Source organism: Rattus norvegicus, chromosome 3 (genome assembly GCF_021556685.1).
Source record: "Rattus norvegicus strain SHRSP/BbbUtx chromosome 3, alternate assembly SHRSP_T2T, whole genome shotgun sequence".
NCBI lineage: Eukaryota > Metazoa > Chordata > Mammalia > Rodentia > Muridae > Rattus > Rattus norvegicus.
In genome coordinates this window covers 6504834-6517834 of record NC_141536.1, presented here as the reverse complement: position 1 = coordinate 6517834, position 13001 = coordinate 6504834, and the positions used below count along the sequence as shown (strand labels likewise).

Sequence of the window (13001 nt, the reverse complement as noted above, 5' to 3'; positions counted from 1 at the left end):
CACGTGCTGGACAGCAGTACTCTTTTTTTCTTTTCTTCCCCCCTCGGAGCTGGGAACCGAACCCAGGGCCTTGTGCTTGCTAGGCAAGCGCTCTACCACTGAGCTAAATCCCCAACCCCAGCAGTACTCCTGAGAGCTGTGCATTGCTATGTTCCAGGGTGAGAAAGTCTTAGATGATAGTGCCCTGCATGTAAATGGCGAGAGCTTGGAGATGGACTCCGAGGAGGAAGACTCTGAGGAGCTGGAGGATGAGGAGGACCGTGGCGCTGAGCAGGCTGCTGCATTTCCCACTGAGGACAGTAGGACTTCTAAAGAGAGCATGTCTGAGACTGATCGTGCTGCAAAGGTAGGAAGGACTCCACTTCTCCAGGTGCTGGCACCAGTGAATGAAACCATGAAGTGCACTGTAGCTTCTAAGATTCTGGGCACTGTTACGTGCTGCTGAATTCTTTTTTCTTTTTATTTAACATTTATAAAAAGTTAAGTAGCTGGGCATGGTGGCTCAGGAGGTAGAGGCAGGCCGAGCCCTGAGTTCATGCCTGCCTGAACTGCTTAGTAATACTCCATCTCCAAACATGAAAAAGAAAACAGTTAAATATCTGCCAGCCAACAGAAGAACCAAGAAACAAAAAGGTAGATCAGAAAGAAAATGTCATTCTGGGAAACAGAGTAAGATGGCTAGAGTAAATCTCATTGAGTCAGTAGTGGTTTTGTTATGTAAACAATTTTTAAAGGATAAAGATAGAAAAAGCATTGTGCTCATTTTTAGGCAACATTCTCATAAAATCCCTAATAGTAGTCACAGTAATGGCTGGAAAAGATTGATTGATTAATAGGAATTCTTTTTTTTTTTTTTCGGAGCTGGGGACCGAACCCAGGGCCTGGCGCTTCCTAGGCAAGCGCTCTACCACTGAGCTAAATCCCCAACCCCTTAATAGGAATTCTTAACTGGACTTACTAAAGTAACAAAGAAAAGCCAAAGAGTGTGTGTACTTCACACACACACACACACACACACACACACACACACACACACACACCCCGGTGTAGCCCTGCCTGTCTTAGAACTAACTTACTGTGTAGACCAGGCTGAGCTCAAACTCAGGATGTACCTGCCTCTGTCTCCCAGTGCTGGGATTAAAGCTGTGCTTGGCTTCTAGCTGGCGTTTTCAGTAATCAGTCAGACACGGTGTCATGTACCCATAGTGTCAGATGCTTGGAGGATGGAGGCAGTAGGTGAATTGAACCTAGACTTTGAGACTAGTCAGTAACATTCCAGGATCCCATCATACATTTGTGCTGTTTGTTCTTCCATAAGCAGAACTTCACAGCACATCCTTTTTGCATATTTGTTTTATTTTCTTGTTGCTGTACAGCTTGTCTCACCTACTATGTTTAGACTTTTGTTCATTTTCATTCTTGTTGAATCCAGGTGGTCTGGGGATCTCTGAAACTGTTAAAGGAGATCTGTCAGACTGGAACTATCATCATGTGCTCAGGTGTCTGCCTATTTAGTGCCTAGAGACTTATATGTGTTTCTGTCTTTGCATCGATGACTTAACTCATCTTCTAAGTTGAGCATTCTCAATCTAAAACTACTGGGATAAATATAAGTAGGCAAATTAACAGAAGTGCTTCATAGTTCTTAGTAATTCTCGTAGAGAATATAGGGATCCTGAGACACTGTGCTTATGTACCACAGTCCTTTATGAGATTTTATCCCTGTCGAGATGTCCATTACCTTCTCTGTGCGCACTGTATATAAGACTTTTTGATGTGACAGTCCCACCAATAGCCTATGCACAGGTCGTTTCCTGGTACAAACTGGGAGTAGGTTACTGTGCCTGTTAGTCCACAGATGCTGCTATACTGGTATGAAGAGGATTGCAGGCATTTATAGCTCTGCCAGATGCTTCTGAGCACCCTGTCCATTGCGCAGGCTTGTCAGTTTTGCCACTGTCTAGTCAGTGAGTATATATTGCTAGAACATTATAGTTTTAATGTACGTTTTCCTGATTTCTAGAAGATTGAATACTATTCTTTATGCTTGTTTTCCATTTGTATACTGACCTAGTTACTGTTCTGTTGCTTTGAAGATATGATTCTGGCAACTCTTATTAAAGCAAGCATTTAATTGCGGCTTGCTTACACTTTCAGAGGGGTTAGCCCATTATTATCATGGTAGGAAGCATGGTATCACTGGTGCTGGAGGAGTAGCTGAGAATTCTTTATCTGGATCCACAGGTAGCAGGAAGTCTGGGCCCAGTGTGGGCTTCTGAAACCTCAAAGTCCACCCCCAGTGACACACTTCCTCCAACAAGGCCACACTTCCTAATCCTTATAATCCTTTCAAATAGTGCTACTTTTCAGTGACTAAGCATTCAAATATATGAGTCTGTGGGGGCCATTCTTACTCAAACCACCACAGATGGTTTCTTTTGTGAAGAACCTGATCAAGTATCAGCCATTTATCTATTAGATATTAAGTTGCCTGTCTTCTCATTTTGTAGATGGTCTGATTCAGAAATGATTCCCGTTTATGTAGTCAGCACAAGATTATGTTCTACTGTGGCCTGCTCAGTCATAGTGGGATGGTGCTGTCCTCTGGCTGTATGGATTGAAGCTGGACTAGATGGGTCCATTTGTGCACACTGGCTGCTTAGGGTGCCGTACCTCTTAGCTAGCTGGAGAGCTGCGGCTGCTGTCGGGGTTGTCCCCTGCTGTTTGGACAGCGAGAAAGCTTCCTCTGCCCACTGGGCACAGCTTTTAGTTGCACCATTTGGTTCCTCATTTCTGCCTTAGTCTGCCCAGTAGTGCGCTTTTGTCTATTTTGTTTTTGTTGTTATTTTGTTTTTTTGTGGGTGGTGGTGGTGGTGGTGGTGAAAACAGGGTTTCTCTGTGCAGCATTGGTTGTCCTGGAATTCCTTCTGTAGACCAGGCTGGCCTTGAACTTACAGCTCTTTCTGCCTCTGCCATCTGAGTGCTAGGAATAGAGTTGTGTGCCACTATTACCCGACAACCAGCTCTTTTCTCTCCCTTTTCCTTGGGATTTCAACTGTGTTTTCTTCCTTACATGTGCCACATGTGTAATTGTCACACAGCATTGTAAAAGCGGGCTGTCCTTTTCTAATTGGAGGTTGTATTGCTCAGTCATGTTTAAAATGAAACAAATAAACAAAACAATTGCCCAATGAATTAGAAGAAAACTTAAAATTATATAAAACTAACAAAGTACCAGAGTCCTACAATGAAGGCTATATTTAATGATGAAATTGGAAACCATTTTGATTATCAGTCATAAAATGAGAGTGAGTTTGCTGCTTTTAGCTTTAACACAAGGAGAATAATTTTGACTGATGCTTTAAGAAAAAAGCCAAGAAAGAAAATTTAATATTTAAAAGGAGAGGAGAGAAGATAAAAATCTACCTTAAAATCTTGGAAAAACCCCAGAAAGCTATTATAGCCATTGAACTAAACTTCCATGTGATCGAGACATAGACATGTCTTGTTTCCATGTAAAGTTGCAGTAAACACCAGCATATGTATAAATGCCTAGGCATGTTTTTAAAATGTCAAATAGAAAAGTTAATGTGGTGTGATGGCACTTACCAGAAATCCCAGCACCAGGAAGCAGAGGCAGGGTAATTCTTGGCATCTCCAGAGTCCCTAGGGTAGGTGACACATTCAACAATAATATGGTATAAGAGAACAGCAGAAATTTGTTAAATTAGGTTAGCAGGAGACCTACCATTTATGCAGATAAAAACTGCACTGTTTAGGTTTAGCTCTAAGTTCAGAACAGTTCTATCAGGATCTTTTTGTAGAGCTTCAAATTTTGAAGTTAATGGGCTATTGAGATGAAGAACTGTTGTGAGAATTGTGTGAGAGAATGTAGGAGTCATCATCAGTGTTGAGAATGGGCAAGGCACAAGATAAACATAGGATGTTAGTTATCAGGGAGAGAGAGAGCTACCGTTTGAATCAGGAGTGCCACATCTGTCCTCGCCTGCCTTTTGTGTTGGCTTGTTTGGAATGCAACGTGACTATGAACCCTACAGGTTCTGTTGAGCTGGGACTATCAGAGAGAAGTAAGATACTCTGGAGTAGATCCTACACAGAGTCAGACTACAGCACACCAGAGATCGCTGTACTGACTTGGAGTTAGTGGATCTGGGGCAAATGAGGCAAATTCATTCGTTGACAGTGTAGATAGAAGCGATAAATATAGTAGTAAAAATAAGGTGTCTTTGTTGTTCTGTTATAGAAAGGCTTCCAAATCTTGTCTATCATTAGAAAAGAATAAATTTATTGAAGTTTGTCCAGCAGGGAAACAGGTTTAGGAATAGGCTTGGTATAGCTGGAAGTGATCAGGCAACATAGTAGTGATGGCTTTTGGGACTAGACTGTTCTTGGGTGAGCAGAGGAAGGTTTGGTTATGTATTATTTTATAGCTCTTTAGAATACCCCCCACCCCCACCGCGTGTGTGCGTGTGTGCGTGTGTGTGTGTGTGTGTGTGTGTGTGTGTGTGTGTGTGTGTGTGTGTGTGTTACTGCTTTTTACAGATATCTGGCATGCCTTACATGCACAGTAACCTCCAAGGTTCAGTTAATTCATTTGAGTCATCAAACTGAGTCCATTTGGGATAGAGTATCTTAGCAGGGAGTATTAGCAGAAACTCCGGTATCTTGTTGTCTGCTTGAAATTCCCTGGCCAGGCTGTCCAGACACCTTGATTTTACACTGGGGGCAGACAGGGAGGTCCCTTCTATGTATGTCTGCCAGTGTTTGTTAATATTTGTTTTGGATCCATCGCCTTCTACTACAGGATCTAAAATGTTTTTATTTGGCTTGATCAGATGGATGGAGATTCAGAGGAGGAACAGGAGTCTCCTGACACAGGGGAGGACGAAGACGGTGGAGATGAGTCTGACCTGGTAACCTCATATTTTTCTTATGTTACATAATTCACATCGGCAGCTGAGAGCACTGGTGGCATCTCTCGTGTATGCTGAGGTGCACGGGGTCTGACCTGAAGGAAGAGTGGTTAAGGAAGCCAAGGAGGTAGTGTAGAGTTGCAGCATAGGGGCAGGTAGAGCGGCTGTGCTGATGTGTTCGCTAGGACCTGTCAGCAGGCTAGGCTCTGAGGGGAGGAACGGGGGTTCTACAGTTTGATTTTCATACCATTGATGGCAGGCTGTCTGTTTATCTGGCAGGTAGAACCTGAGATCTGTAGGGCTGGGTATATTGGTATATATATATATGGAAGCCATTGGACGGAGTCTCGGGAGTAACCCATGTGTGAATATTGAGTAGAGAAGTCCAGAAGCTTGTTAGCTTGAGGGAAGAAGTACTATGTGTGAGGTAAAGTATGGGACTAGGAACTGAGGAGGGAGCAAGTCTCCCCTGATGTCAGGCTTCATTGGTGAAGGAGAGGACAGCATATACAGGATCTTTGGGTTTGATGAGGAAACATTTCCTGGGACTCCACAGCATGATCCAGACAGTGGAAAATGTGATGAAGTTTTTTTTAGAAGTATTTCTATGTGAAAACGTAGGATAAAGTGAGGATTGGGGTTGCTTGTAGGGAGGAACCTGGACAATAGAAACGTGTGTTGTGCAGATGTTCCTCATCACTATTTTGCTGGGGTGACTGACGTAGACCCACACATTCAACCCAGGGCTTGGATGAGTACACATACTCGTCCATGTATATGGGGATGGCTCTGTATGCTGTGCCATGTGCCTCTACCTACGTGTCAGCAGGATGTCCCCAGTGTCTGTATCTGTCCTTGGGAATAGGGTTGAGAGACCCATGTACTTTCTTCATGTGACCGCTTTCCAGCATCTTTTTGCATTAGAATGGTGCTGTAGACTAGGACAATTGTGATTTTTGCTAGTTAGATGTCCTTTTTACACTTGCAACATAGGTACAGATATGCCATCTCTTGTGTTGCTATAAATTAATTATCCCTCTGCCTTCTGCATGTAGTATGCACCTATGTGATTCTGGGGCACACTGAACATTGTTCCCTCCTGAGCGAGATGAGTGGATATGTGGAGCCAAAAGGAAATCACATACTGAGCTTATTTACTTAGTCCCAAGGAGAAATTTCCAGTTTATTTTTTTCCAGTATGCCAAATTCAAATACAACTTATACATTCTAAATTAGTTTTCTTGTCTAGTTGCCTCTAAAAGGACTGGGCTTACTGGGCTTACTGGGCTTACTGAGATGTTCAGGACCACCTTTAGAATGGAACCCAGAAACATGTGCAAAAGAGAAGTAGATCTTTTAGAGAAAGAATCAAGTATTTGATTTTTGAGGCAAACGAGTTGGTTCTTTTTGCTCTCAGGAGCCCCCCCTGCTTTGCTTCTGATATGCTTGCTCTTTGGTCCTCCAGAGTTCTGAATCTAGTATCAAGAAGAAATTTCTCAAGAGGAGAGGGAAGACTGACAGCCCCTGGATCAAACCTGCTCGGAAAAGGAGGCGGAGAAGCAGAAAGAAGCCAAGCAGCATGCTTGGTGAGCGCAGTGGAGCTGGGGTGGATCAACAGGAAGCTACCTGGGCTGGTTTGTAGGAAGGAAGCGTTTCACTTGAAAAACAGGTCTCCTGTAAACTGTTCTAAGTGACTTCTGTAGGGACGTGGAAGTGATCCTCAGGTAGTCTGCTTTGTTACCAAACATAGGCGATTCTGGCTTCATTACCAAGCAGGAAGCCAACTTGGATAATTTGTCCCCTGCACAGGGGTAGTGCCTTTTTTCCTGGGTGGACATGTCCCATACCATGAGGAAGTAGGAAGTCTGTGGTCCCTGGCTGCCTCTGTGGCCTGAGTGGTTTGTGCCTCATCCATAGGTCTTAGTAATAGTTTGTTAAGGTGAGTTCAGGAAGATCAGAGAGGCAGAGGGTTAATGCCATGTTCATTGTATAGCTTTATTGAATTGTTCCTAGCACACGGTGGAATGTTTACAAATTATAGTATAGAACTCTCACCAGGATCAGGCCAGCATTGTATTCACCCTCTAGAAGTCCCTACCCTGCTACCCTGGAGAACCTTTCCTCATGTGTGTGAACACCTCCCCATTCCCGGGCAGCCCTTAATGTTCTGTGCTCCTGATAGGCTAGTACTTACAGAACTCTGTGTCAACAGATTGCTTAACATAAGCACTTTTTTTTTCCTGCTCTGGCTCCTTTGAGGTAATCACTTGAGCACCTTCTTGTTGTATATGTTCCCTTTTGAGAAGTGTGGGATGCTATTGCTTGTTAGTCATTCCTTTTTTTCTTTTAATAAAAAATTGTATTTACTTAGAAGCATTCAGAATGTCAACAAAACAGGCACTTTTTGTTTTTTGTTTTTGCAATTACAGAGTGGTATTCAGTTAACACAACAACAACTATCTTTGTGTAAGTTGTATCAGAGACAACCGAGGATGAAGAAAAAAAACCCCAAAAATAAAACCAAAAGAAAAAAACAACTCCCCCCACCAAAAAAAAAAAAACCAAACCAAACCATTGTCCCCATATATAACTAATTTGTGCTGTGCACTAACAAGAACCTACTTTAATTCCATGCCAATTGACACCCCAGACTGTACCAGGCAAGGTTAGTGGTATTGAAGATACCACCAGGACAGGACCAGCTAAAGACACACTCGGTAGTGTGTAACTATGCAAAAAAGGCACTGGACAGTTTAAAAACAAATCTTACACAACCTTACATTTCAATCTTTTTCTTCAAAAAGGAGTGAGTTATATATAAGGGGATTAAATGTTTATAGACAAAAAAAAAAAACTGCACTAGAACCAACTTATTCATTATCTTCATGTTCATCTTCCTCCTCTTCCTCTTAACCCTCCTCATTGTCTTCTTCTTTTTCTTGCCCTTCTCAGCCTTGACCACCCGTTTTTTTCACTGCATCAGGTTTTCCTTTAGCTCTGTAGGCAGCAATATCCTTCTCATACTTCTCCAGCTTGGTGGCCTGCTTGTCATCCGCGGCAGTGCTGCTCCACATCTCTCCTAGTTTCTTTGAGACTTCACCAATGGATAAGCCAGGATGCTCGCCTTTGATTTTTGGGCGGTACTCAGAATAGAACAAGAAGAAGGCCAAAGGAGGCCTCTTGGGGGCATTGGGGTTCTTGAACTTCTTGGTCTCCCCTTTGGGGGGTGTAGGTTTTCATTTCTCTTTCATAACGAGCCTTGTCAGCCTTTGCCATGTCTTCAAATTTCCCCTTTTCTTTAGCAGACATGGTCTTCCACCTCTCTGCGCACTTCTTGCAGAACTCTGAGAAGTTGACAGAAGCATCCGGGTGCGTCTTCTTGTGCTCCTCCCGGCAGGTTTGCACAAAGAATGCACATGAGGACATTCTGCCTCTCAGCTTCTTAGGATCTCCTTTGCCCATGTTTAGTTGATTTTCCTCCGTGAGGCACAGAGTCGCCCAGTGCCCCTCCGGCTCTCGCTTGCCCCGGCGCTGTCTCTGTGGAGCTCAATGGGTGGACCCTTGTCTCTGCTAGGTTACTGCACAGGTGTTTGACCTCTGGCTCTCCTAGCTCAGTCATATACAGTGCGCTCAGGTCTTTGGGAAACTACTAAACTTTTCTCAACTATGGGTTTCATTGTCCGTAACCCACCACAGTAGCTGGGCTGTGGATTCCCTCTGTCCTTGCCATAGCTTGGTGCTTCGTGCTTCCAGTAGGTGTGAAATGGTCCTTGGTAGCTTTGGTGTGTTCTTTCCAGATCAGTGATACGATGGAGCATCTCACCTTGTGTGCATTTTCTTCTCTGAAGTGTGAATTTGGGTCTTTCATTCCCTTCTCACTGAGTTGTGGGTGCTCTTTAAATGTTCTAGGTAGACTCTTAATCAGACGACTATTTTACATGTTTCCTACCTAGTCTGTGGCTTGCTTTTCCATTTTCCTAACTGTATTTAGGGAAGAATAACTAGTAAATTTTTCATTGAAGTCAAATTTATGAATTGTTTGCTTTTATGTTTCTTGCTTTTTTGCTCTAAGAAATCTTTAAGTCACCAGATGACCAGTGTGAAGTTCGCATTTTCTTCTCATGCTTCCAGCAGTCACACAGGTCCTTAGTGCCTGAGTCAGTGTTTGCATGTGTGAGGGAGGAGACATGTGTCTGTGGGTATGCAGTCCATCAGCGGGTCAAAAAAGAGACTTCTACTTTTTTTTTTTTAAAGATTTATTTATTTTATGTATATAAGTACACTGTCACTGTCTTCAGAAGAGGGCGTCAGATCCCTTTACAGATGGTTGTGAGCCACTGTGTGGTTGCTGGGAATTGAACTCAGGACCTCTGGAAGAGCACTCAGGGCTCTTAACCACTGAGCCATCTCTCCAGCCCTACTACTTTTTTCTTTTTAAAGATTTACTTATTTTTAATCATGTGTGTGAGTGTTTACCTGTACATGTATATGCACGCCATATACATGACTGGTTACCCCGGAGGTCAGAAGAGGCTATCAGACTCCCAGGAACTTAGGTCACAGATGAGTGTGAGCCATTCTGTGGGTTCTGAGAAAAGAACCCAGGTCTGCAGAGGCCGCAGGTGTTATTAACCACTGAGCTGTCTCTTCAGCCCGCAAATCAGATCCTTACCTTCTCTGTTTGGAGTTTTTGTCGTCAATGGTGTGTGGGTGGCCAGTCTGGGTTTTCTAATCAGCTCTCTTCCCTTGTTTGCTTATCATCTTCATGCTGCACACAGCTCTGCTCAGTTGTTTGTTGAGCGGCGTCTGACAGGAAGGAAGGTTTGTGGGCTGGTTCCTATGAGACAGCCATGTGACATTGGAAGGACTATAGAGACTTCTGGGGTTTGTCCATACAGGGCTTGTAGCCTTCCTCATAACCTCGTCTGCCCAGTCATTTTTGCTATCTTTTCTTCTCACCATGGGCTGCTCTTTGAGATCAGAAAATCCATGTGGCTTTACTCTTGGTTCTGATACTGAAAGACACTTTGAAGGTAGGGATTCTGTCTTCGCCTTTGGCTTCAGAGTACAAAGTGCATACTTAGATGTTTACTAGAAATAAGGAATTTTATTGTTTTATGTAAAACGTTTAAAAATTTAAGTCTCAGAAATTTCCTGTCTAAGATCTTGGAACAGAATACGTTCGAATTAAAGTATATGTATGTAACATAAACACATTTTTTAGGGTTCTACATGAAGTATCTTTGGAGTTGAAAATGCTTTACTCTGTACAGGTGTCTCAGGCCTTCCCTCGTCTCCAAGGCTGAGGCCTACGTAAGTCTGTGCACCTACTATGTGATCTACAGAGTTGGTTTGGGGATTAGGCCTCTTTGAGTCCACCTATCTTGGCATGTTTTGGTTACTGCACTTTAGTGAGTGGCCTGTGTGATGGGTAGCTGCGTGGTTAGGCTGCTTCAAAACCTTAGTGGGCCTTTCAAACTGGAAAGTTATATTTTTCTGTCCTATTTTAAGCTTTAAAACAATTTATAGAAATGTGTCCTTCAGAGATAGAGCTGCCACGGCCTTCCCAAGTGCTGGAATTAAAGGCATGTACTGGTTCATTTATCATATTTTTATTTATTTTCTTGATTATTTTACTAGTTTTTATTTCAGCAGATATGAACGTAAGTTGTATTAATTGGAGTTGAAAAGATGGCTAAGCAGTGGGATATATACACAAACGCCAAACACTGATAAGCATAAAATTATTAAATCTAATTTTTTTACTTGGAAAAAGAATGTAATAGTGCATTGTTGATTTTTGGGTGAGAGTGGGGGAAATCTTACTCTGTAACCCAGGGTAGCTTAGAATGCTTTGTTTACTCCATGCTGGCCTTGTTCTCCCAAGTGCTATTAGAAGCATGAGGCACGGCACTGGCTTCTTTGATTTTTCTGGTCAGCCTCTTTCTTGGGAAACTGGGTATATATGGGGAATTAATATATGATACTAGAAACTGAAGTGGCCTAGGTAATGTTATTTAAATTCATCAGAGTTCATTAGAATTAATTATTTTTCTGGGAACTGGCCTCTTAATTAGAATGTCGGTTATGTTTTATTTTTGGGTTTTTAAAACAGAAGCGTTTTTATTGTGTGGGTGTTTGTTCTATGTAGGTTAGAGGACCGCTTATGGGAATAGATTCTTTTTATCAGTGTGTTCTATGGATTGAGTTCAGGTTGTCAGACATGGCTACAAGCACTGTTACCTACAGAGCCATCCCTCCAGTCTTCCTGGAACGTCGTGGATAATAGCTACTGGGCAGGTTTTCATGATATGTGCATTCTGTGTATAGGTTCCGAGGCTTGTAAGTCATCCCCAGGAAGCATGGAGCAGGCAGCTCTGGGAGACAGCGCTGGGTATATGGAAGTTTCTCTGGATTCCCTGGATCTCCGTGTCAGAGGAATTCTGTCTTCCCAGACGGAAAACGAAGGTTGGTGTTGGAGTGTGACTACACCATCTTGCTTGCTTAGTGGGCTAGCTCTCCGTGTTAGCCTGATGCCCCCTGGTGGATAATAGGGGACAATTTGACAGAGCACTCAATATTTAAAAGGTGACTGAATAGACACGATGCAGATCATTTTCCAGGTCATTACCCGCTCAGGTGGGAAACAGAAAGTCTGAGAGCCCTCTAAGAGTGAAGCAGCGGAAGCCATTTGCATTGTTTGGGGTGTTGGTAATTGAGTTTCACACTGTGTTCCCAATTGTGAGCAGACATTCTTTGTGTGTGGGATCATTGACAAAAAGATGCCACCCTTGTCTGGATGTAATGGTATCTATGTTGTGTGGTATGCCTGTGAGTGATCTCTGATTTTAGCTCTAGTTAGTTGTAGCTTGTCTTCTAGCTTCTCTTGTGCTGACCTTGCTCTGATGTGTTTGCAGTGGAGTACAGCCTCCAGGCATGGGTACAGTAGTGTCTGCCATTGTCCCTGGATCATTGTGGCTTGCTCTCATTGTTTTCTGCCTGCTCCCCTCCTTTTAAGTCACTTAAAAACCTTCTAGCAAACAATGTTAAGGGAAAGTTTATAGACTCTACAGCCGTTTAGATTTTTAACATGGTTATGTTTATGGTTATATAGGGATTTAACAGTAAAGAGCAGACACCCAGCTTTTAAAATTTTAAACACTTAGGAAACTGTGATTTACTTTTGTAATTTAGTAATGTAGAAACCACATCTTTTGCTTCTCATATAAATCTTGGGTTTGTTCAAAGAAGTGATTGTTTTTTGTTTTTGTTTTCTTCTCACAAGTAGAGCACAAGCCTTTTCAAATTTCATAAAGCCCCATTGTAGGTAACTTGTATCTCTTTTCTAAGTTAAATAGACCCGTGTTTAAGTATTGTAAACGTCTAGATTTGGACGACTAGAAATTTAATTATAATCACAAAGTAATGTTTTATCAAATTAACCCAGTACTGTTCAGCAGACTCCTGCCTGTTGTAGGTGCGTTAAGAGGAGACTGTGAGGAGATTTAGGGCCCTTTTATGTAGAGATGTGCTGTTCCGTCTCTGATACAAGGGAAGGTCAGAGATAATAAATGCAGCTATAAAGGCTTAAGAGTGGCAGCACATCTAGAATGGTTGTATCCTGGTTCCTGAGACAGGCATGCAGGCAGGTGGGGGTGGGGTGGGATTGTAAAGTTGTTCCCTCGGGTTCTGTGGCATTCTGTAGATTGCCCTACCTGTGATCGATCAACACTGATCCATCAATCAGTGATTGGTTTGTGTACAGCAAATATGCTTTTGACTTTGAGAATCGGCACCTTGATGAGAAGCAGCATTGCCTGCTTGCCTTCATTTTTAAAGTGTGGAACTGGGAAACCTGAAGGTAGGTAGCGGGAGAGCAGGTATCTTGGGAAGTCGCTGAGGCTGGTGAGTGCATATGGTCCATCTAGTTTTGGTTCAAGAAGGTCTAGGCTTGAGCTGAGGACCTAAGTGAATATTTGTGTGTGGTTATAAATCATTGTTTGCCTTGTCTTTTCCCACCATTTTCGCTTGTAGGTGTGTGAAGGTAATAGGCTGAGCACTTGAGTT

General features: G+C 42.8%; 1 protein-coding gene across 30 annotated transcripts in view; it reads left to right on the top strand.

The window, feature by feature from the left end:
* Ehmt1 (euchromatic histone lysine methyltransferase 1) overlaps positions 1–13001 on the top strand; it is a 148589-nt gene that overhangs the window by 78977 nt on the left and 56611 nt on the right. For all 30 annotated transcript variants that reach the window (XM_087652924.1, XM_087652918.1, XM_087652922.1 and 27 more), the window contains 4 exon segments: positions 158–346; positions 4857–4934; positions 6400–6520; positions 11265–11402. In XM_087652924.1, the coding sequence (XP_087509050.1) occupies positions 158–346; positions 4857–4934; positions 6400–6520; positions 11265–11402 (526 nt within the window).